The sequence below is a fragment of the Fundulus heteroclitus genome, chromosome 22, assembly GCF_011125445.2.
Source record: "Fundulus heteroclitus isolate FHET01 chromosome 22, MU-UCD_Fhet_4.1, whole genome shotgun sequence".
Taxonomy (NCBI): Eukaryota; Metazoa; Chordata; class Actinopteri; order Cyprinodontiformes; family Fundulidae; genus Fundulus; species Fundulus heteroclitus.
Window position 1 is genome coordinate 35,759,028 of NC_046382.1, and position 25,387 is coordinate 35,784,414.

At 42.3% G+C, this 25,387-nt stretch overlaps 1 protein-coding gene across 1 annotated transcript in view; it reads right to left on the reverse strand.

Moving 5' to 3' along the window:
* Positions 1 to 25,387, reverse strand: part of meis1b (Meis homeobox 1 b) — a 101,569-nt gene that overhangs the window by 60,882 nt on the left and 15,300 nt on the right. Inside the window, exon 7 of the mRNA XM_012872825.3 lies at positions 21,475 to 21,586. Within this exon, the coding sequence (XP_012728279.1) occupies positions 21,475 to 21,586 (112 nt within the window). The remainder of the gene's footprint in view (positions 1 to 21,474; positions 21,587 to 25,387) is intronic.

The following is a 25,387-nucleotide window of genomic DNA, read 5'->3' on the forward strand; positions in this document are numbered from 1 at the left end:
AAGAGGGAGTCTTTGATGGAGTCCAAGTGACCTGGAACTGATCTTTCATTGGCCACTCGTTGAGATTCACACCCCAGAAAGCCCACATGACCCTGGATTGGCTGCTCAGGAAAGACCCAGGCCTCAGGGGCCAGTTATCCTTTTCCACATGGGATACACACGTCTCATATTGGCAGGCGAGAAATTCATACATACACACATGAACGCTTGAAGCGTGATGGACGCAGTACATTCACTAAAGTGCTTGCCCTCTCACTCTATTTTCCTCTTTCTGGCACTCACACGCAAACACACATACATTACATTCTCAGAAATCCTCAGAGGGGTATAGAAGGGCCTGTGAGAGGGAGGGAATGCAGAAAAAAAGTGGCGATTATTGTATTCAGGCCATTCATAAGCTCGAGACTTACTGAGGAGGAGTTGGGTGGGGGGGGGGATCTCCCCTTTCATGACTCTGAGGGGTCCCTCCCACCTTCAAACATTCTGAGCATGCAGGGATTCCTTGCAATGTAATTCCCAACTAGGGAGGCTCATTTTGTGCAGTAAAATACTTTTTTTTCCCCCCCCTCCTCACATGCTCCTGCTTCCCAAGCTCATCCACAAGGCAACTTTCCAACAATGACAACAAAAGTATTCAAAAACCAACACGCACCAAAGTTCGCTTCAATACAAAACACTCTCTGTGACCAATGCCGCTTCGCTTCCCCTTTTCTCCCCGGCTCGGAGGAGAAACGGAAAGCAATCCCCGCCGCTACTCTGCGGATAATGACATGCGCTGTCAGGAAAACAATATGGCTAGTCTAGACTTCCCTTCATGCCGTTGCCAGAAGGTCTCGGCTCGTTTTTACATGTTTGCCTTAAACTTCAGCCACTTTATTTGGATCGATTGACTCTGAAGAAGAGGGTTCACTCTGATCTTTGCAAAACCGTCCACCTACTATTAAAAAGGAATAAAGGGAAAAGAAGGAAAGTGCTCTTTATTGCAACCAGGATAAGAAAAAAAAGAGCTTGCCAGGTAAACAACGAGTAAAGCAAACGTATTGCTTCCTGCAATCAAAGAAGATTTCATTAAAGTAATTACAACGAATGAGGGGCACTTTGCAAGAACAAAGCAAGTTTCCTTGAGCTATGTCAGCTCTGTGGATGGGTGCTGACAGATTCAATAATGACAGAAACTGGTGAGTCATCTTCAGGTGTTATTCGTCATCGAGGCACAACAGAGTTATTGTGAAGATGTGAGCCAAGTTGGGAGTAATTATTTATGGTGTGGTGATACGTTTGGGAAAACAGATCAGGAAGTCGGATAAGAGACATGCGTTTGAGATAAAAGACACCATAAAAATCATTTAAAAAAAATATTACACGTGCAAACTTCACTTAAAACGTTAATTAAAAGTGTTGAAATCTCACATTTGTGGGCACCGATTTGGAACACTGTTGTTTGTGTACATAATGAACGCACCGAGCTCTGCACATTTAATAACGCCCCCCATATAGAACAATAAAAAAGCTTTTTTTTTACTGCAGTGTACGTCTCAAACTGAAGTAATCTTGAACATCCTATTCAAGAAAAGCAGATGTTATAATGTTCAGAAGTTATAAGTAAGTCGTACGTTAGAAATTCCCTGCTATTAGAGAAAATGACAGTAAGAGTATTAGCGAGAATTTTTTTTCTCACATTTTTACTTTAGCCATATTTCCAACACAATTTAACAAAACTTTAAAAAAAAATACTGATAACCATAATGCATTTGCGCACAAGGATCATGATACTAAATATCCCTGTTGTCAAAGCGATAGACATGACCCAGAGGCCCATTTCTCTTAGCCACTCCTTAAATTAAGAAAGTCGGTCAGGTAAGGCAGACGTCGCTGATCTGACAACAGGAACATAAATACTTTCCTAAACTTGCTAATATCTAACAGAATTTAAAACAACTGGAACTGACACATACATGGCTGGACGGGGGCTCTGCTGTGTGGTGGCAAGTATGGGAAGATCTGAAAAGCTCTCTTACAGGTAAGTGCAGCAAATTCTCTTGTGTGAAATTATGCTACTGCAATAAGAGATTAATTTATATTTGCCTCCACAGCAACCACAGGTACCAATTAATGTGGAGAAGGTTGTGTATATGTATGCTCTCCCTTATGCTCACCATTATATTAGCAGCGCTGCACTACAGTTAGGTATGCAAAATTACATTTTGTGACCACATTTACTAGACTAAGTTGTTTTTGTGCGTTTTGTACATTTTCACGCTGAAATTTCTGTGTTCTTCACTTGCAGCCAGTCTGTCTATACACTGGTACATAATCTCTTCCTCTTGCACAAAAATAAATCACAATGCAAATAGAACACTTTAGTGAACTTGTGTAATTTAGGACATATTTTTCTATTTATTGTACGCATTTATATTTTCGTTTTATTACCAATTTTTGAAAATTATTTTAACGTAGAATTCCATTTGTTTTTGGTTGCCTGTCACTTTCTAATGATACACTAAACAACTACACTGAAGGACAATAAAGGATTACTCTACTCCATTCTATCCTATTCTATTCCCACTTGCACCGGTAGGGTAATGCAAGCCTAAAGACTGACCCGTTGAGCTTTTTATAAACCTCATCTTATGGAATATTCATTACGCGATCTCTATTTAGGGCAATTTTCCCTGTGCAATACGTTCTTGTGCTGCTGTATGTTTGGGCTGGGGCCCATCCGCCGGCTAGGGAAGCAGGGGGCGGGATCAAGCCTGTTGACATAGCCATAGGTGATGGCAAAAATGTCAGTGTAAATGTGACTGCTCTCTCTGTGCCATTTTCCCGAAAAGGGTCATCACCACAGGCTGCCTGACACGCTGGAAACCGCCTCGAGCGCAGGGCACCGACACGACATTAAACTGCAGCATGCCTCCGTGTTCACCAACACAAACACACATCCACATTGACCGCCTTGTGTTCCCGCCTCTGGAGCAACTGAGAAAGAAAGAATGAGATATAAAAGAGACACACACCGCAACCTAGAATGAAAGTGCGGGGCAATGAATTCAGCCTTTCATGTGGATCACTTTTTCTGTGTAACTATTGATTTTTTCCCCTCCTGTCTTTGTGTTGCTGTTTTCTTTTCTCTTTTTTTTTTCCTAAACCGAAGACAGAAGGCCGGGCTTAGTTCAAATAGCAGCACTTGCGAGAGCGGCGCAAAGCTTCTTCGCCTCTGACACAAAGACTAAAACACACAAAATCTGCGAAGAGCGTGTCTCTTTTGCAGCCTTCTCACTCTTAACTCTTGCTCTCAATTGTTTTGCTGCCTCTCACAGGGCTTTTGACACCTACAGCACACCAAGCTGCAGTCCAGCTTAACACACAGCAAACAGATGGAGAGAGGAAAATGGACTGTGGAAGGAGGACAGGAAGGGGGGGGAGGGGACGGCAGTGGAGGACAAGGACTATAACAAAAGGTAAAAGCACTTAACAGCACAATGGCATCACAGTTCTTTCCAAAAGTCAGCTGAAGGGCTGAAGGGCATCCCAAAGTCCTTGAATGTAGATGTGGGGACAAAGAGAAGGAAACTTCAGCTGATCTGGAGGAAAAATATCCTATTTGGCTTTAGTCTGGGACCAAAATTCAAGAGATAAAGGCAGCGGTGGAGCACTTTAAAGAGTGAAACGGTGAATGCGCAGACAGGTAATAAATAGGGATATTGCATTGAATGTTTTCTAAAAAAACACAGTGCAATATGACATATTTCTTATGTAGGTCAAGGAACTTTTCAAAAAAAAAAGTTTCACAAAACCTTGCTTCAAAATCTCATAACATCCCTTTACATCAACCTAAATGGGCCTACATTGTTCCTTCAAGTGCTCCAAAGCTGGTTCAGGCAGTTTAGAGTCAACACAGTAAGTTGAATAAAATACAACATATCAAATACATTTTTTTGTGCAGAATGAAAAGGGTTCTTACATCATTTTTGAACCACTAATGTATATAACTGCACCCAGCCTGATAACACTAACAATTTAAGGCAGTAAAAAAATTCTGTGTAAATGTTTAATGTAACTCCCAGCGACCACTCTGTGCTCTCAGTAATGACACTTTTGTGGAAGACAGGACGACAACTGCTGGTGGACGGCCCCCTACCCTAATTTCCAGTAACTAATCATTGGCTTCTCTGTAAATAATCAATGCTAAAAAGAACACTATAAACCACAATAATGTTTTTTTGAGGTTGGAGTTGTTTCAACACCGGCACAAGTCTGGTCGAGCGTCTCTCAGACTAGCTGTTAGTTTCGGGCCCCGGGAGCAACTAATGTGGATTTGTACTAAATGAAGACAGCAAGAGAAGGAAAGACGTTGCCCTTTAATGGAATCTCGTTAGTAATTCAGAACTACTTCTTCACAGGTTTGTGCAGCTTTCCGTACTCTAAGTGCATGACTCACACAACCTCTGACAAACAATTTCAGTGCACATGGCTTTTCCCACTTCCAACTTATCAGCACCGGCCAAACTGAGACATGCTCTCCGATAATACAGGCACGCTAACACTGCTCTGGCATTTGCTAATAATAGCGCATTAGCTTCCAGATGGCTGTTATGGAATTAGAAGATTTCAGCATTTAGTCTAATATGGTGTGTGCCCACAAGTTCCAGGTTAGTGAAAAGGGTGGTTAGAAAAACAAGATAAGTCACTTTCTCTGAGCCACAACCCACTCAAGCGGTTGGATTTACATTTTAGGGGTTTAAGACTTTAGTATCACAGGATGTGTTCTTAAACACCTTCATATGCTTGTCCAAAATATCCAAACCTCTTTCTCATTAAACATTAAACCAACCGCCAACCCGCAACCCAAAAAGGACCGCTGCGCCACTGCTCCCCCCTGCTCGTCATGTCCTCGATAGGTACAGGATGCGGTGTTGCATGGATGCGGAGGATTAGCCGTCCTATCAGCCGACCCATTCGTGGCTCTGATAAGGCCTTTTTGGACAGAAGCAGAGGAAGGGGAAGTGAGTGGGTTTACTGCGGCCCATTTCCTCTGGAGCATGGGCCCATGTGGACTGAAGTGATATGCCCCCCCATGGGTGCCGGCGTTGCTGCCACACATTCCCACAGAGTCACTTCCTGAAAGAGGCAGCCCTCTCTGGGGGGTGACTTCCTGGAAGAGTATGACCTCCCTGTTGCTGAAGAGGATCTCAATGGAACAAAGACGAGGCCTGCCCATGGGAGCCGGTGTGCATGATATGTATCGATATGTGCACTTTGCATGCGTGTTTAACAACATCATTCAGTTCTTTGGTCCAAAGGTTATCACAGGTGAGGATCTCTGCCACCAGTACCTGCTCATCTCTTTAGGTTTCATTGGCCCAGGGCGAGAAGGGACGATCAGGTTACATCTGAATGTGTGTGCATTCACAAGTATGTGCGCCACAAGTGGCAAGCTTTGTGTCGCTCCGCAAACACGCAGAGTAAACAGCCATGCTGCCCTCCAGCCCAGCCTGCTGCTCCTGTGTTTATCTACAGGTATTTGTTATCTAGCCCTCTCTTTCCTCCTTCTCCCCTCCCTAAACTCTTAGAAAAACTTGGTGAGGTCTTTATCTCTGCGCTGAATCCCTCTTGCAGGTATCCATGTCAAAGGGACCAATGGGAGGGGGCCTCTGGGGACAGCATGTTTGGTCTGGGTCAGCCCCGGGTCAAGCTTTAACCCAGAAGACTTGCATTAAGCAACTCTTTGCCTCCAACTTACTGCATTCCACATCGCCCCAGCTCACAGCACGACATTTCACTCATTGCTGTTTTGCATCTTTATGTTTCTTACAAATGTAATGGAGCACATTCAAAGGGCTGTGAGCAACCTCCGCTGTGAACAAGCACGTGTTGCCTCAGAGAGCAAAGCCTTGACTGAATGTACACCTTGCAAAAAGCCTGTTTTTTTTTTTTAGTATTGCAAGAGTTTAAAAACCGTCTACTCTTTAATGTCCTTTTAATGAGGTTCCAGAGAAAGTGGTGGAGTTTTCTCCAGCTGTATGGGGCATTAGGTAATGCAGAGCTAATGCTACCTCACTTGTTGATTGGCTTCCGTCTATCCGTTATTAGCTTGTCACGGTAATAGGTTCCAGGAGGACAACTCAGACACCCCTTTGCTAAGTGACATTCTCCAGCTCACTTTGGGGGGGTCCCAAATATTTCCCAGGTTAGATGGGATATATAGTCCCATCAGTGTTTTCTGGGTCTATCCCAGGGTCTTCTACCAGTGGAACATGCCCAGAAAATGTCTGCCCAATGGTATCCTGACCAGGTGGCTGAACCACCTAAACACACTACTTTCAATTTGAAGGAGTAGTAGCACGAAAGAGGGGCTTCCCACCCAATATTTAAGTCTAAGTCTAGCCACCCTATGGAGGAATTTCATAACATTCCCTGGTGTTGTTCTTTAAGTCATTATCCATATCTTGTGGTCATAAGGGATGGTCAGAGCTTTGCTTTTTGGCTCAGCTCTTTCTTCACCATAACAGACTGGCGAAGTGCCCATTCAGACAAGGACCCAATCCATCTATCTCTCTGCTTGTCCACTCAGCCATCATTCCCAAAAGAGACACCAGGATATTTAACACTTCTGCTTTGGGAAGAGACCAAAAGGGAGAAATCCACCTTTTTCTGGCTTAGAACAATAACTCAAGACTTAGAGGAATGGCAGCTTAACACTTGTCTGCAAACCGAGGTGAAAGTCATGGTCTGAAGATGCCAAAAGAAGCACACGTAATAAACTAGAAAGAAAGATGCAACCTTGGTATCCCCAACTCAGATAGCCTGACATAAATCCAATTGCTCAAATACAGTCAAGAAAAACATAGACAGTGAATGAGCCACACCCAGCGTTTCCTATTAAGTTATTGTTTGTTGTTTCTTTGTTTTTTAAGTAGAGTTGGAAAGCTACGAGCAGCAGGTTTGTCAGGAGTTGACTGCAGGCTAGCTACCAGAGCAGATAGCCTGACTCACTGTTGGTATATATGGAGTCAAATAATATTAATAATAGTCTGCATAGTGAGGACTTGGAAACTACCACAGAATTGAGTCTATATGCAAAGTAACAAAAAATAACATGTTAGAGATAACATTATGATAACCTCAGTTATCAACATTGCATGCCATTTTAGACGCAGTAAAAATGAGTTTGGTGTCTCTGTTTAAATGAAAGAAATTAGATATTGTTGTGCTCTTTGTTGTTGTTGTACTGTCATACTATGACACGCTGGTATTTTTACTCAACGATATCATTCCGTGAGAAAGTCACACTGGCCCATGCCTAGTTAAGAGCAAGGGAGGTCTATTTAAGGGTTAGAAAACAGTAACATAAGCAAGACCGGCTCATATCAGTGAGGAATAAAATCCACTAGGCTGAAGGTTGTGACCAAATATGGCACTTCTGCTGGTGTTTTCCTGGCATGAAATTGTCTTTGTGTTGGTGATTTCTGAGAGCTGGCTGGTAAATTCTCTCCGTCTTTTGTTCAGAAAAGGAGAGCGATAGGAGGTGGGGTGGTGTGTGTGTGTGTGTGTGTGTGTGTGTGGGGTGGGGGGGGGTTGTTCCATGCATAATGCTCTTAGCCAGGGAGGTCTGGAACTGTGTCTATAAATTGAATTATTTCAATTTGAGGGAGAGAGTGAGAGAATAATGGAGAGTAGCTGCGAGACTGTGTGTGTTGCATTTACATGTGAACATATGCATGTGTGCCGGCCGAGAGAGAGAGAGGCTCAATTTATTCTTCTGCAGGGTTCATATTTACAAGTGAGAATATAAACCAACTTGCGTAAGATTACAGAGGAGGCCAAATGTTACCTTGCAGCTGGAAGCTACAGTAATGGATAAAGAAGGGGCTGCTCATTTTCCCATATGAGCATTTCAGTTTCAGTAACTTGATATTCTTATCAAAAGATCCGCGGAATAAACTAAAAACAAATGTCTTCACCTTGCGTGCTTCCTCTAATATTCTGACTTCAAAAATACTAAAACAAATCCCGCGTGGCCACAGGTTTATGTGTATACGTTTGAATGTTTGTGTGTGTAAGGGTAGCGGCGGAGCTGAAAATATCCCTGACACAATATAATCAGCAGGAGACCATATGGCAAACTGGCAGCAAGCTATTTATCCTTATCCTCTTTGGAAGCTAAAATTAGCACTTTGCTGTTTGTAGCTTTAAGCTGGACTCCAACCTCTGCCACTGAGCTAATAATAAAGAACCCCCCTCCCCAAGCCCCCCCCCCCCAACCTCTTTTTTTTTTCTTTTGCCAATTTTGTGCCCCGCTTTAACTTTTTTTCTCTCTTTCTCTCTCTTTAGAATACGATTTTCCAGAAACCTGCCTTTACATAGCGATCAAATAAATTCGGAGTTATGGACATGAACTGCCTAATTGTAAGTATTTACTTAAACTAGGATCCCTAACAGGAGCATGTATCAGGAAAGCCAGGATTTCCTGAACATGGACCCCCCGTGCTAGCTTAAAAGAGTTGGAAGATGAAGCTAATCGCTTTATGAAATGGCTAAATAAACACAGTCTCTCTGTGGATGTGTGTGTGTGTGTGGGGGGGGGGGGGGGCTTTGCCATGTGTTGCTGTGAATATTTGCTACCCAGGTGTTTCAGTCTCAGTCAGATTCTCCTGTTGCGATCATCCATGTCTCACCTGTTTCTCTTTTGTAAAGTGAAGTTAACATGGTTGAAATTATTTCTCAAATTAGACCATGTCTTGGCCAAACTGCTAAGTCTTCACCTCACACAGTTCTAACCAAATACTTTATCAAGCCTCCTCTTTTTACACGCAAGAAAATGCAAAATAATTGTTCCTTTCTCATCTGAGACTTTCAGCACTTTAGATAAAAAAATGTTACGTCTCGCTTTGTGCATCGACAAGAGGAAGAATTTTCTGAAAATGCTCATCTTTTCTTTGATTCCTGACCTCAGTATGCCCTAAATGTCCAGTCTGCTATCAGTGAAAACTTAACTTCAATCTGATCAGAAGCCTCTCGGGCCCTGAGCTTAGCTTCTTTTCACGCGAGGAGGAGGAGGCGGCGGAAGATGCAGTCAGCAACGACACGAATGCAAAGACAGGAGAAGGAGAGCGGGTTTAAGGTCATTTTGTGGAGCATTCATAATATGTTGTGACACATCAGCAATGAGCCGCTGTGAATTTACAGTCAGATTGCCCACTGTTAGGGAACCTGGCATCCTCTTTCTGTGGGAGCTTGTCTTTTTTTATTTTTCAGGTTGTTTGTATACTACCATGCACAAGAGTCCGCATGTGACTCCAGTTAATTTGGACCTAAAAGCTATTCCCGACTTGTCACTTTTTTTGTTGGACAAACCCACAACCTTACACACAAACACGCACACGCTTGAGAGAACAAGTGAAATAGTATGTTTTTTTGTTTGTTTGTCTGTTTCCCCCATTCATTCGCATGACAAGGGCAGCGCCATATTTCAACTTGTTTACATTTGCGAATCAAAGCAGCAGGATTTGCCTCTAAAAAGAAGCGATATCTAGTAATTTGACAAGAGCAGCATCTTCCTTTGGGACACGACTGCACTACAATTGAGTAAATTACGGTGGCGAGCACAGAAATGAACCTGAACCGAGCTTCTAGGCCGCACTTTTTTTTTTTTTTAGGGCAGAGATAAACATTGCATGAAAACGTCTTCGTGTTCGAAGACAGATCTCAAGTGCAAAAGGACCTCTTTTGGTCTAATATTAAGTAAAATTCTAATGAAATAGAACATTTCTTCGTTGTATTTATGCATTGAAGTTGTCTTTTACCAATCTCTCCACCCTGACAACAAGAGACATCTAGAAGGCCACAGAGGGTGTGTGTAAACAGTATCTTTTAGCAACCACCAGCAATTAGATATAGGCATTTGGCATTCGCACCAGTCACAAATTAAAGAAGACTGCTTCCTGTAAACAGACAGTGAGAATGTGTCTACATCATTAGTGTGCCACAATTATAACATAGGAGCTAAAGATACATTTCCCTCCCACTAGCACTCCCTCGGTGAAGCAAATTAAGTGAAACTGTTTTTTTTTTCTTCCTTTCCTTTTAAGCACTAAACCGTTTAAATGTATCCATGCGCATTTATCCATTAAATACAGAAAGTAAATTGTTACACACACAGCAACAGTTTTCAAATACGCAAAAAAATGCTTTTCATTCGAGAGACTTTCTCGAGGCAAGCACAGAGACTAAGTGAAGGCATATGAGGGGTGAGGGAAAGCACGAAGGAAGATATTTTGTGCAGATGCTTGTCGTGAATGAATATGTATTTCATGTAAATTCCGCACACAAGGCATATTGTAATGGTCGGGGCTAGACTTTGCATTTCTTTGGTCATGCAAACATGCCCACATGTAGCCAACAGACAGGCGGATACGGCGACTGAATGGATGCATGGGAGATTTAGGCTAACAGGGAGGAGAGGCAACAATAATTCAGCTTCGAAATGTTAATGTCAATGTTATCACAGAGAGTCCAAAACGAGGAATGCGTTAGAGGAAAGTGAAAGAGACAGGAGAAGGGGAGGGGGCGGGGGGGGGGGTCTACGACACAATCTGCTCACATCACATACAGCCATGGTCCTATCACTACTGAGGTTGCCTTTGCAACTTTAAATGTCCTTTTTGCTTAATTCCCCAACTTTGGATGCGGACATTCAGGTTTTTGTGTACAAATGGAAATGCTTATTATAAAACTATATTTTTTATATTTATCCTTAAATGGCAAGACACAACATTCCCTAAAACCATTGTCATGTCTGTTTTTAAACGTGTGTCATGATGATATGTTCCTGGAAGACCTGACACACTGAGGTTGTGCTTCTTCCAAAGGTTGGAGAAGCCTTCAAACACAGAACGCTTTGCAGAAGCACATAACGCACAATTCCCAAAGTCTCACAGTCAAACGTACGCTTACATCTCATCCGATGGGTTTATGGTTATTAGCTTCTCACACATAAAATATTGACTCAGGCCAATAAAATCGAGTTCGTGGATGTGATTGAAAAGGCGGAGGATCATTTCGTGTTAGATGATGTATAAGAGGGGAGAGGCCAAAGAGAAGTGATCAGGTTGTTTGCTTTGATTTTAAATCCTTTATCCTCCCCACACGGCAGCTGTGTGACAACAGCCTTAATTCCTAAAGCAAACGGACTCCTCTCTGTGGGAACCTGAAACAATTTCCTCTTTTTTTTTTTTTTTTTTGAGAAGGGCAAACTCAGGCCACTGGGGTTTGCTTTGCCGGCCATAAAATCTTATCAAGGGACGTCGTTTTCGGTGAGACGAGTCATTACTCGACAGCGGACTTGTCAGCCGCCGCGATAGCGAGAGTGACGAGTTTAAAGGCCTCGGTGAATCTGAGTGAGAAAGGTCAGGGCTGGGCACTGAAAGGCCTTTACTTTTCCCAGGTAACTACAGGTAATAATGTTTGAGAAGCTGTAAATCTGGGGAGTTGGGATATACTCCTGCTACCAGCAATAGACAGTCCAGGGATGTTTTAAAAGAAGGTTTAACAGCCAATCACTCTTTAAGGCTGTCATAAATTGATTTTTATAAATTGCATGTGAACAAAAAGTTAGATACACACATCCTGTGTTACCGATATCCCCACAGAGTGAACTCTGCACAAGAGATGATGCACTTTTTGAGCAGTGCATTCAGCACGGTAAACTCCCAAACAACACTCAGCAGCACTTAACACACTGATTAGTAGTAACTTCTCCGCCACTCTCCTCTTCCTACCTATTTGCACACACACTCACATACACACACACACACAGAGACACCACTCCACCCTCAGAAGGCTTCCACAGCATTTACGCAGAGATTTCTCCCCTTTCATCTCGTCTTACTCTTCCATTTTGCGTGCTCTCTTTCAGCCCTTTTTATTCTACTTTCACTCTCCTCCCCTGTACTCACACCCTGAGGAAATCAAAAGGAGAATCATGTTTGTGTCTGCCAGCTACTTCTGCCTCCACCTCCAATGATACCGACTGAAGGAAAAAATCAAGGGAGCCGCATACCTTTTATCCACCCACAGAGCCTCACATTTAAACAGATTACTGGTAAAGCTGGACACCAGTAAGACAATTACCGGACCGGGAGATCTTGCTCGATCACGTCTAGACATTGTCTAGACAACATGCACCTCAGGCTGAGCAACGGACGTCTGACCATGCTTGTTTATTTATTTTTTTCTCTAATTAATGCATTATAATATTTTTTCTAATGGGAGAATTGAACAGTTTGGGATTACAGTTCTTGCTGTAAAGCAGTGTGGCTTTAAAGAACGTGGTTACCACTCAGGATGTTAAAGCATATATGAGATGACATGTGTTGTGAATTGGAGCTATATAAATAAAACTGAGCAGAACTGAAATGAATACTAGATGAGTAGATGGAGTCAGAGAGGGTAACAGATCACACAAACAATCGCAGCTCCCTCTCTTCCGGTCTACTGGACAATCGGACCAATTAATCGGTGACTTTGAGGGGGCCACGTGAAGCCCAACGATTGGATGGGCAGGAGTCGGCTGCTGATTGCTTGGATCCCTTGTCCATATCCATGAAAACCCACCCTAACTCTGGAAACTGCCCAATAAGATGTGTGTAAACAGCAGTTAGTCTGGCGCCTGACCTTGTTGGAGGGCATCAAAGTTGGAGGATGGATGGATGGAGGAATATTTCTGTCGGCTTTATGGAGACTCACAACTGCTAAAGGTCGTATAATATGATTAAAAAATAGCCTTGGCCAAACGTATTTCTGATCTCATTTGACAAATAACCTCATTTCACACAAATAACTCTAAATATCCAATCCTCTCGTAGAATCTGTTTGAAGACAAAACACATCTAACACTCACAGCTGATTTCCTGTAACCGTAGCTCTGGATGTGGTCAAAGGGGGTGTTAGGGCTGTCCTTTGTAGGACTTAGAAGAACGTCTGGAGTCAATTGTTTGCAGGAAAATATGAATAATTAACGACGATGATCTACAACAACCAAAAAGATGAGTTACTCAAGCACATCTGCTTCCTCAAAATCTTCCCCAAAAATAAAAAACTCATGAAAACAGGTAACTTGTTAAACAAACTGAAGTGAAGGACAGTAAACCAGGAACAAGTGTTGCTCACTACCTGAGCTAAATCAAAACATAAATCAAAACCTAAAGAGGCTGATAAACTCAGGAGATAAATCAGGGGTTTATCTACACAAAACAGACAACTTAGCAAAGAAGCCAACTTTAAATTGCATCTAGGCAATCTGTTAAAAGCTTGTCTCAAAAACAGGCTATTCCTTTGAGTTAAATCTATGAAAAATAAAAAAATTGTAGAAGAGTTTAATAGATATAAAATGAAAGGATGATGCCTCTCAAGATCATTTTCAGCTCTTTGCTGGACTTTTTTTTTAAAGCTAGTTTTTTCCAAAAGACATAACTTTCCGATATTGCCCATCTGCTGTAAAGCCTTGTTTTTAAAAGGCTTCAGTCATTTTTTTGAAAGACGACCTCTTTTCTCCAAAATGATGCTTTCTAATGTGAAAAAGCAGCCAGAGCCTGAAGAAAAAAAAACATTGAAATACTTTTCAAAAGCCTGAAGATCTCCTGATCACGACGACTTTAAATGATTACAAGAAAGTCTGGCTGCTTTGAAGCGGCCAGACTTGGAAGTACAAAAGAAGTAATGGGTGGTACAAAACCCATTTGCACAGAACTTATTTTTTCTGAATTAAATGCCTCGAGCTGGTTATGATAAATCCAGCAGTCTCAGGTCAACACTTGAAGCCTTACAGGGGGGGGGAGCCATTTGTCTTAGCATGGCACATTGTACTTTCTACAGTCTGTGTAATTGGCGATACATATCTAATATAACCCAGTCACCGCCTCACTCCCGGGACGATTCCGACCAGCAAAGAGGCGAACCCTGTAGCTTTCAGGAACGAGAGCGAAAAAACGCAACGCTCAGCACACAACCGCACGGGCGCAGCTGACCAACTCGCTGCCTGAATGTTATTCTGTTCCCCTCGCACGCCAGGCACTCAGAGAAGCCAGGGGGTGTCCTTACAAATTCACACAGGCAAAGAGGAGTCACTTTATACGGCGAGAAAAAAAGAGAAAAGTCCCTCGTATGCATGAGGGACTCCCCGCCATCGCAGGCGCATATGATCTGTTAGCTTTTTCCTTTACCCTCCGAGCATTGCTTTTAACACGAGAGCGTGATCCAAGGCAGCTCGTGGGTATTAAACAAAGCACGGCTGTTTGGAGGAACTAGTTAACACACAGCCGGACTAATAGAGTGGGACTAATTAACTACAGGGTTGCTCTCGGAGTTCTCTTGTCAGTGCTTGCTGGATGTTTGCAAAGATCTCCTGGAGAAATAAAACAGACAAATAAGCATCTTTCTTCTTTGTGTGCTCTTTGGGGAGAAGGAAAACACCCAGAACTGATTTTAATGACATGTGTGAAGCAAATGTGATCCTCCCTTTATTTTTTTTTTGTTAGTGTCTATGGAATTTAGTGCTAAGAAATACCATGGGCATTGTGGTCAAAAGAATAAACACCATAACTGAGGATGCAGCATGTGAGAATTGTCACCACATGTATAAATAAGAGCCAGGCTTCTCTTGCGCCGCCTTTCTGCGGCAGAGGAAGCGCTGCAAAACATCTGCAAGTTTACGAGTTATCGTTAACTATCTTATCATTAATCAATGTGTTATTTCAATCCATAGTTCTAACGGTTCCTTCAGCTCTTTGGTTTAAAAAAAAAAGGAAAATCAGAGTACACTTCCGGTTGAAAAAAGCAATTTTTATACCACTGGGCAATGACCCGTTAACAAATGAGAACAGAGCAGAGCATGTGTTTTTTTTCCTCAGTAATAGCCCCAGAAAAAAAAGGGAAGGGGAAAAAAAAAAAAAAGAAGAAAAGGCGAATTCACTCGTTAAAGGCCCGTGTCTATGCAGCATCCTTCATTTGAGCTGCTCCGCTCTGCTGAAGGGGGCAGGCTGGAGGAGAGGAGATGATAAGCAGAGGGGAGCGGGGGAATCAGAGGAGGAGGAGGAGGCGGGAAAGGTTGCAGGAGAAAAGTGAGGAAAGGGTAGAAATAAAAAAAAAAATTGGTAAAAGATGGAAAAGGTGACCAACAATGGAGAGTCAAAAAAAACCAGAGACTGGACTGTTTTCCTCTCAATAACACCTCAGATAACCTTGGCAAGTTTTTAATACAGTATACATAACTTGGTTTTAAAGAGGAACTACTATCTCAGGCAGATTTGAAGAAAAATGCCAAATGCTGAAGCATCCTCGAATGGTACATTTTTAGCTCCAACCAAATTCCTTTCTAAATGCAGTGTCTAAGTGTCTGTTTTTGTCCCTTTTCCTACCCTCATCGCCCTCCAGCATGTACAGAAAGGTTTCTCCTCTGTCCGCCTCAGCATTATGGGCCTTCAGGAGTGGAGACTTGATTATATGTGGCACACCAACAAAACGTATATTAATACAGTAGAAGTAAAATCATAGATGGGGTGAGCGTTAGCGTTCATACCCCTACATGCAATCCAGTAACATGCCTTGCCTTCAAAAGTCCCCTAATTAGTAAACAGAGTTCAAATCAGTGTAATGTCATCCCAGTATGAAACCAGCTGTTCTGTGAGGGCTTCAGAGGTTTGTTACAGATCCAATGGCATCATGAAGAACAAGAAACACATCAGAAGGGTTAGAGATAAGGCCCTGGAGCAGTTTAAACTCAGGCTTGGGTTCTGAAATAATATCCTAAGCTTTGAACATCACATAAAGCATGTTAAATCCATTATCTGAAAAAGGGAAGAGCGTGGCAATAATACAAACCTAGTAACAATTGCCAATTCTGGAGGAGCTGCAGAGATCCACAGCTCAGGTGGAATAATCTGTTGAGAGACAACTATTGGTAGCAAACTACGCAAATCTGGCCTTTATGGAAGAGCAGCAAAAAGTCATTGTTGAGAGAAAGCCATAAGATGTTTCCATTGCATTTTGCCATTTAGGGCAAACAGCAAGCATGCCGCACTTTTCAGATTTTTATTTGTAAAAAAAATCTTAAACCCTGTGGTCCTTGTCCTTCTACCCCATAGTAGTATGCCACTGCTTTTCTTGGTTGATCCCATACAGTCTCATTAAATTGCATTGATCTTTATGGTCACAAAGTGACAAAATGTGAAAAGGCGCTTTAATTTCTGTGTTGCTGTAGAATACAATGGTGGTTCATCTTAGTAGTTCACTTAGATATCATTTTCTAGGAATTTAGACAGCCCGTCAACTAAAGAAAACTTTTATTGCTCGAACCAAACTAAATAATTAGGCGTCTGAACAAAGACACCAAACAGTAAATCAAAGTAAAATTACAGCCCTCTAAGTAAAACAAAACACCATGTCCTCACTTGGCTTTAAATTCAGGTCTACAAGGCCTTTCTCTGATGCCTCCTTTGTTGCATACTTATCCGTACTGCTTTTATTAGAGCCCAAAACCTGTGGCCTAGCACTACGCATAGACGGCTTCATGAGATGCTCAAGCAGCTTGGTCAAAACCTTACACCACTGCATGCAGTGGTGTAAAGCCTGCTACCACTGGACTCTCTGGAGTGACCAATCAGGCTTGTTGTGTGGAAAGCCAAAGGATGAATTTGGATTTGGTTGTAGCTGGTTAAATTTGGAACAAGTATTATAGTGAGGGTTGTTTTTTTTTTTTTTTTGCTGCAATTCAAAACTCCAAACTATATGGAAACAGTTTATGGATGGTCTCTTCCAGTTCCAAAATGAGCAAAAAATGGTCCTTGAAGACATGGACAAGCTTGTCTTTGGTCGGGAGGATCGTAGCCCTGACCTCTATCCAACAGAACACCTTTGGGATGAATTAGAGAGGACTTTGCAATGAGCTAACTCAATATAAATGGCCAACTCCATTTCAAAGTTTACGTATAAAGAATGGGATGTTATTAAAGTTCATGTGTGTGCGTAAAGGCAAGTGTCTCTTTACATTGGGCAATAAAGTGCAGCTCAAGACGCAATGGCGAGTTGTGCAAAAGTGTTATTCGAGACGCATAAGCAGGGAGAAATAAAGACAAAAAAAGAGAAAAAAGAAGGATGAGAAGTTCAAAGAATAGAACTGTTTGGAAAAGAAAAAAGCGAAGAAGCTAAAATGATAAAGTGTGAAAGATAAACAGGGAGTTGTTGGGTAAAACTGGAAGAGAACACGGTGGGGATGGAGAAGAAACAGGCGGGCAACAAAGAGAGGTGAAGGAAAAGGAAAGAAGGAGGACAGACAAAAGGTGATGCTTGAGAGTGAGTGGGAGGCACAGAAGAAGAAAAAGGGGGAGGAGAAAAAGAGAGAGAAAGCACAGGGATGCATGAGGAGAGAGAAACAAACTGACAGTCAAAGGAAAGAGAGACTGGCGTGTAGGTGGGAGACAAGGGAAAACTGAGGTGGGGGGGCGAGACATGAAGATGAAAGAGCGAGAGAGAGGGGAAGAGAGACAACGGGGCGAAGCTGTCGTGGAGAGAGTGAGCAAAGTGCCAAACAGATAAATAACCAGCTTACCGGGATTACCAAGAGAATGACACAGAATTTGCCCGAGCCAATATGACGTGGCAGTGATAGCTCCTAACCCATATAAACCTGAACGCCGTCCAACGTGCCCCGCGGCGTTTACTGTTGTCACCGTGCTCTGATGCTATGGGAGGCTGTTGTTTATGTGGGCTCCCACAAAACATGTCACAGGAGCTGCAGGCTTTAAAACCAGAGCCATGTCTGAAACTACCTGGGCCTTAAAAAAAAAAAAAAAAAAATCAGATCAAGAAAGAATACGCTGCGTGGCTAAACATGTACGGGCACATAAACAGTTTTAATCAGCTTGTAAGCGCAAACGTTACACAATGGATTTCTGTCGTTGCTCCCCTTCACCTAGTTAAAATCAGTTGACTAGCGCTAAGCGATCGGTCATGCTTTCAAGAAATTCCTTCGCACAGTTTGCAGTTTTAAATGTGCAAGTGTGTCCTTTTCTTCTAGTACAGTTTAGTCACACCTGAACAGAAAGTCCTGTTGCTGACTATTCAGCATCACAGAAAAGTGGCATATAGAGACGAAGTTCAACACTATGTCAAACTAATCCTGTTCCCTCAACTCCCCAGAGTAAGTTTGCACCAAATCAGACTCAAATAAAACTCTAACAGAAACTGAATGCCAAATTATAAATTTAAATACATTTTAAAATCATCAGAACTGTCCTGAGATCACATTTGTGAGGCTAGGGAAAAGGGACGCAATGAGATCTTGTGATGATACGAAATGCCAACGCTTGCAATAAAAAATTAAATAAGGTCTGTCTTATTTGAAGTAAGGAAGGGAGCAGTGGATGTGCCTTTATTGAGTTTATGGAGTCAACTAAAAAGGCTTCTGATGGGGGGGGCTGGTCAACAAAACCAACACATAGCAGTTACAAAAATGGGTCAACGCCTTCCACCCATTTATGCAGCAGCATGTTGGGTAGTAGAAACAGGCAGACAAAATATGGTTGACTTGTAAGCACTGAGAGGTAAGGTGACCAAATCTCTGAAATGAATAATTTAAATAATTTTTGTTTTTTAATATGTGGGGTGGAGAGACACCCACAGCCATTATTCTACTGCTCTATCTGTAACACTGACAGCAGGGCGACCAGGTCACTTAATAGCTCCTGTTGCGTGGCATTTTTTTTCTCACGAAGAAAATACTGAAACGCTGGTAATATTTCTTGGGATAGCTCCCGAAGACCTTCTTTGACTCTGTGGTGGCATCAGACAGCTTATCTGTAGCTGAGACGAAGCAGCTGGACAAGCTCATTAGGAGGGCCGGCTCTGTCCTGGGACGCCCCCTGGACCCAGCCCAGGTGGTGGGAGACAAAAGGACTGTAAGAAAAATTAAATAATTGATGGACAATGTCTCCCACCCCATGTATGGAGCTGTTGCAGAGCAGGCGAGCTCTTTCAGTGATAGACTGCTACTTCCCAGATGCTCGAAGAAGCGCTTCCGCAGGTCGTTCCTCCCAGCCGCTGTTAGACTTTAGAATCTCTGCCTCTCACAACAGACTCAAAGTGTTTTCTAACATGCTAATGGTTGCACAGGTTCTGATATGATCATGAATCGTTTACAGATACATAGGCAAACTTGCACACACCTTAGCTACTTCAAGATGCTGTTGTACTATCGTGCACATTACATATTATACTATCTCAAGTTCTGAAAATAGGTTGTAGCTTTTTACCTCTGTTCAACTAGAATATTTCATATTATTTTTACCTGAGTATGCCACATTATCAATAGTTGTGCAATATTTCCTCTGGTTTTTACTTTTTATTCTTGCCGTTTCTTTAGAACTAATTATAGATTAGACTAGCTTGTTCTTTTTTTCATTCGTAATAATTGTGTGTAGCTGTCTGTGTCTTTGCCACTGTCACACCCAAATTTCCCCATTGTGGGACAATAAAGGAATTTCTTATCTTATCTCTTAGCTTTAGCCAGGAATGGTCATCCGAAATGGAGACTGCAAATCGTGGATGTCTGGTCACCCTACTGTGGGAAGACCACGACATGCCAATGGCTAGCTACCAAAATCGCTAAAGCTAGCATCTTTGTTGCTACTTCTTCTTGGTGCTGAAGTAAAGCAGTAATTTACTGTTTATAATGAGTCTGGATTGTATTCTCCTGTTCAAAATCTAAACTATTTGGACTTTTGGAAAGGTCTCATCTCGTTTAAATCGACCAAAGCCAATATCTTTTATTGTCTCATTTTACGAACTGAACATATTTCCCCACCCCATAAATCAAGCAAAGTTTAAAGCATAAATTAGAAATTGACAAACTGAGATTAAAAGTTATTTTAACTTTTCTTATTCCACTGATTACCCACTGCTTGCCATAAGAACCGTGTACCCAGTTTATTTAGAAGTCTAAACTACATTTGTTCAAGACTAGTTTAAATTCTTATGTACTTAAAGGCATTAAACATGTACGTCAGTGCACCGTGTTAAACAGGGATTCACTTGTTGGGGAAAACCAAAATTTAAGCATTTGAATACTTTTTCTGGCATTAGGACTGCCATACAGAAGAAAAGGGTAGACAAGCAATAGAGCAATATGGACTAGCCAAATCTGGACCAGTAGGCAACTAAAATCTTAAATTATTAAAGTTATTTTGACAAATTCAGTCATTCTAAGCCCAGGGGTTACATGTATACACACCTAAATGCGTCACGGAATTAAAATTGTTCAAACTCACCAACAAACATAGACGCTCAGACACTCACTACCCCACATTTTACCCTGTGATGAATTTCAGCGGCAAACAAAAACCTATAAGAGCCCAGACAGACTTGGGAAAACAGAGATCTGAGGTGACAGAGAGATGATGAGATTGAGTCATTGTAGTGAGAGCGAGTATAAGGAGCCATTCTATAATTGGAAAGATGTGAAAAATGAAGTGTCAGTTTAGTCAATAAGGGCCAAAGGTCGCAGAGGCAGGTGCCCAAAGTCGGCACAGAGCATGCTCATTAGAGCAGCCAATCAGCTCTTGGCTGGATGCCTCAGACTGTTACGCACCAAAGGTAGAGGAGTAGACACAAACTTGTACAATGTCTCTTTGTTTCAGGCCTGGTGCTCTGTAATTTCCGGGCTCTTTCATTAGAGCGTTCTCCTCTTCCACGTGATCTATTTTCCATTTCTGTCTAAACTAATGTGTAAGTCCTCAGCGCTGACCAGCACCAGCAAAAAGAAGAATTTCAGGAGGAAACACAATGTGTGTGTGCGTGTGTGAGTGCGTGTATGCTGACTTCATAAGTGGCTGCCCTTCACGACTGGAAGGCACAGCAACATTCACTGCTCCTACCCAGACTCTGCCTCCTGGAGCAGCCGACCCTCCATACCGCTCACCCCGACATCTACTTCAATAATATATAAAGTTGGATTTCTGTGTGCAGTTTGTTCGTTGCATCAATCGCAACACAACCACTACTCTGTTCTCATATTCTTGCCTGTTTCTTTCTGCCTCTCTTTAAAACACACTTGAGTCTTGAAATGGACAGACGAAGAGGGAGACAATCTCCAATTTAGGGTTCTCGGCCTTAAATGAAGAAGAAGCTGATTGGATCAGCCTACGGGAGAATCTGCCGAGGTGCAAAGATTATTAGGAAAACATCTTTTAGTGCTCTAAATAGGCTTAGGTCCATAAGAACATGTGGAATGGGCCTCAGTCCAAAACAGGGCCCACTTATCAGTTCAGAGAAGTGTAAGCAAACATGAGATGTCCCCGTACCCGACATTACACAAAGAATATTTCTCTCATCGCTGTCTTGTCTTAAAGGACACTATTTAACAGAGCGTCATAGCATAAATCTCCTTGTGCTCTAGTTGTACTCCTGCGACACATGAACTCTTACCCTGTTCGCTGCTGTTGTCCCCGCTGTGCGACGTGTGTCCCCCGCTGGACGGTCCCGGCGTACCCCCGGAACGAGTGGACGCCGTGTCGTCGTGGTCTCTGTTCCAGGATGTCTGTTCAGAGGAGACACGCATGGTGGGAAAAAAAAGTTAGGATTTTCAAACGATTTGACTTGCTGATCACAGATCCGAGACGACGAAGGAAAACAATTGGCTATTTCCAATCTATATCTGACTGATCGGAGCATCTCTGGAACTATTCAAACTTGAAAATTAACAGGTTTGAAAAAAAATGAAAATAAACAGCGGACTATTAGATGTTTCTGAAAAGATCAGTCCAGAGGAACATAGAGAGAACATGTTGCTTCAGTTGCCAGATTTCTGAAGCATGCAATCCGTGGCCGCCTCCATTTGGCCCAAACCACTAGCAGATGAAAATACAAAACAGCTACAACTTAAGATAGGCTGCGGAGAGCGCCAGGGAGTGATGTCATCCGAGCAGAGGGAGCGAGCAGGAGGTAAAAAAACGTATGTATTGCCCCATCAGTATAAAGCCTGTGTGTTGTCCAAAATTGAAATAAAAATAATAAAAAAAAAATTGAAGAGCAGCCTTACTAATGTGGAGTTATATTTCATCGTGGGCACACCGAAACAAAATTAAATAAGCAAATGCTTTTCCATAATCCTGCCTCAAACAAAATGAAATGCAATACCCGTCGAGCTGAGGCTGAGTGAAAACAAATGAAAATGTCTAAGTATAGACAACTTCAAGAAAAAAAAAAACAACAACAAAACTTCACTGAAGCTTTATCCGCGTAGCTACTGACTAGACAAGAGACTGGAGTTTATATATAGCAAGTCGAATACATGTAAGACCAGATGAGTGTCAGCTGCACACTGGACAATGGTTAGCAAATGGCCCAGAGAAGACTGAAAACATCAAGACTACACGCTAGAAATAGTGTAAACAGGCAGGGGGCCAGGAAACAAATACAATTACACAGTAACTGAGACATCTAACCCTTCATCCTTCTCATACATACAGATTTATTGCTGCACACATTGCCTTGCAATGGTATTTTCCCCCCCCCCCCCCCGAACCTTTTCACGTTTCATGTTACTGCCGCAAACATTGTGTTTTACTGTGATTTCATGTGATAGACAAATACAAAGACATGCATGGCTGGGAAGCTGACGGAAAAACATGTCTGCTCGTCCTATCCACGATATCAGGAAAATGTGTAGTTAAGATAATATTGGTGAAAATTCTGGTAACGATAAAGATTAGGGCTAGCCCACATTTTTCTGTCTCATTCATTTCTTCACCATCAAACACGAGTATCAACACTGTGTGAGCCACTAGAATTATACATCGGTTGTGGCCATTAAGGGCCGTTAGATTCGTACCAGTTGGCCAAATATATCAGAGATGTAAAGTGCATGAAAGCTTGGGCCCATCTCCAGCGGCCATTGGACCAGTTCATCACAGGACAAACAACCAGGCCTGCACACACTCACACCTAAGTGCAATATTGAAGAGACCACATAACCTAACAGGTACTTTGGGCAGTCGACCTTCTTGCTGCAAGACAACAGGGCTACCAACTGCACTACTGTGCAGCCAATTTCCAAGTAGGTGTTTCATTTATTATTTTATTCTCTTTTTTATTGACTGATATTTACATGTTTTTAAAAAAAACATTCAGTCAATCAGTCAGTTAACAACATGAATACAGCGCATTCCCAAAAGCAAACAGGTTCAACGCTCCAAAACACTGATGGCTAGAGTGGAGGTTCACCTTCCAGCAGGACCAGCATCTTAAACACCTGAGCTAAAATGAAACAGTTTAAATCAAAATGTATGTTATAAATGGCCTAATCAAAGTTCAGGTATTAAACCAATTAAAAATATGTGTCAAGACTTGAAAATTAATGCCCACTAAGGATTTCCATCCAATCAGACGGAATTTGGGCAATTTTGCCATTGGTCCAAGTTTTCACATGTGTTGCTGGCTGAGACATACCCAGGGGCGGTTCTAGACAGGGGCCAACAGGGGCCCATGCCCCTGTAGAAATGGTCCTGGACCCTATTATGGCCCCTGTACTAAAGACATAACATTAAATACACTTCTAATAATTACTTGCAATGGCAAAGAAACCATAACTGATTGGTTACTTTGACCAATTTTATTTTTTACCTATACAGTTTTACTCTTAGAAGGATTTCAAAATTAAGATGTTTCACGTTTAGCTTTAGCCGTATTAAGTTGGGGGCAAAGTTTTCAACTGCTAGATCAGGGGTCCGAAACCTGCAGTTCCAAAACCACAAGTGGCTCACTTAATATTATTACACAGTTAAATATTGCCATTTTATTGTTTCATTTTTTTGTTCTGTGCCCCTGTAAAAAAAAAAAAAAACACTGGCCCCACCTTGGCCCCCTTGGTAAATTTGGTCTAGAACTGCCACTGGACATACCCCAAAAGCCTTGCAGCTGTAATTCTACTAAAACATTGTTCTACAGCGTGTTACGTCAGAGGGGCTGGTTCCAAAAAACCCCGCCACACTTTTTAGTTGTCATTTGGTAAAAAAACAAAATCTTGTAACCATGTACGTTTAACTTCACCTTCACGATCACTTGCATTAGTCTATCACCCGAGATTCCCCTAAAATACATAAACCTTTGCGCTTGTATGATGAGAAAACGTGACCCAAATTCAACAGAGATTAATACTGTTGCATTTACGCCGCAAATTAGCCTACTCAAAAATACAGCAGGGAAAAGACGCACAGGCCCTCCGAACGCAGAGCTGGTACATGTGACCGAAACTAAACCAGATGTCTCCCAGAGCTCTGTGAAGCAACGCTAGTGCTAAAGAGACGGTGAGAAAGGAGACGTCAGAGGAGAAGGGAAATGGAATCAAATGTCTCCAATACAACTCAATATCACAGACAAACAGCACACATGCGACACAAACGCTTATGGCGCCTCCTCCACCTCCTGGGCGAGCCTATCTTTGCTCTGGGAAATCAAACGAGGCCGATATCAAGGGGGCAACGCGGTGCGTACGCCTTGCTTTCGGGTCTTTCTGCGACAAAGTGAGTGATAGAAACCCACAAGTAGGGAGAGAGAGAGAGAGAGGGGAGAAGAGAGGAACGCTGTGGGAAGGGAACAACTGGTTTCAATTGGGACACTACGATTGGCGCTGTTGCTGTTGCGTGAAGGGTTTGGAGCGGATTTTTGCTTTATAAAATAAAAGTAGACATTATTTCATGACACGGTATTTGTTTAAAACAGAATATAGACCGAGTGGAATAGCGAAGAGAAAAGACAAGTCAGCAAATTCAACACATTTGGGGCGGATTAGAGCTCGTTTGATGTTCCCAGGCTATGAAATTATAATCCAGTGATTACATGGATGATATAATCGTTTTCCAAATTAGACTCTGAGGCTTTTCAATAAAGACTAAAGTCCCTGCACGAAGGCATGACCGGGATAGGGACGGGGTGGATAAACGCTGATTTTAACAGGGATAAGGACCAAGATGACTGTTTTTTTTCCAACTCTTTAGAAGTTCTTATTTGCTGACCATGGAGCGAGGGGGGGGAAAAAAATGAAACACCCATGCATGACCGAGTGACTCCGGAGAACATCAGACGCGAAGTAATCCGGACCACATGCTCAAAACACAAACAGTTAACGACAGCTTTTGCCAACTCCTTCCAAATCTTCTGCGTCTTCAAAAAAAAAAAAAAAAAGAGAGCCGAACTTGTTTATTCAGAGCTCCGTGAAGAGGAATTGCACATCAACCCCCCCGGGGATGTCAAGCGGCGAGAAGTGAAAAACCCAAGAGCTTCGGCTTGCAAAAAGGATGTGATTTCTTTTTTTTTTTCATGCCCTTTTTGTTGTAATTCT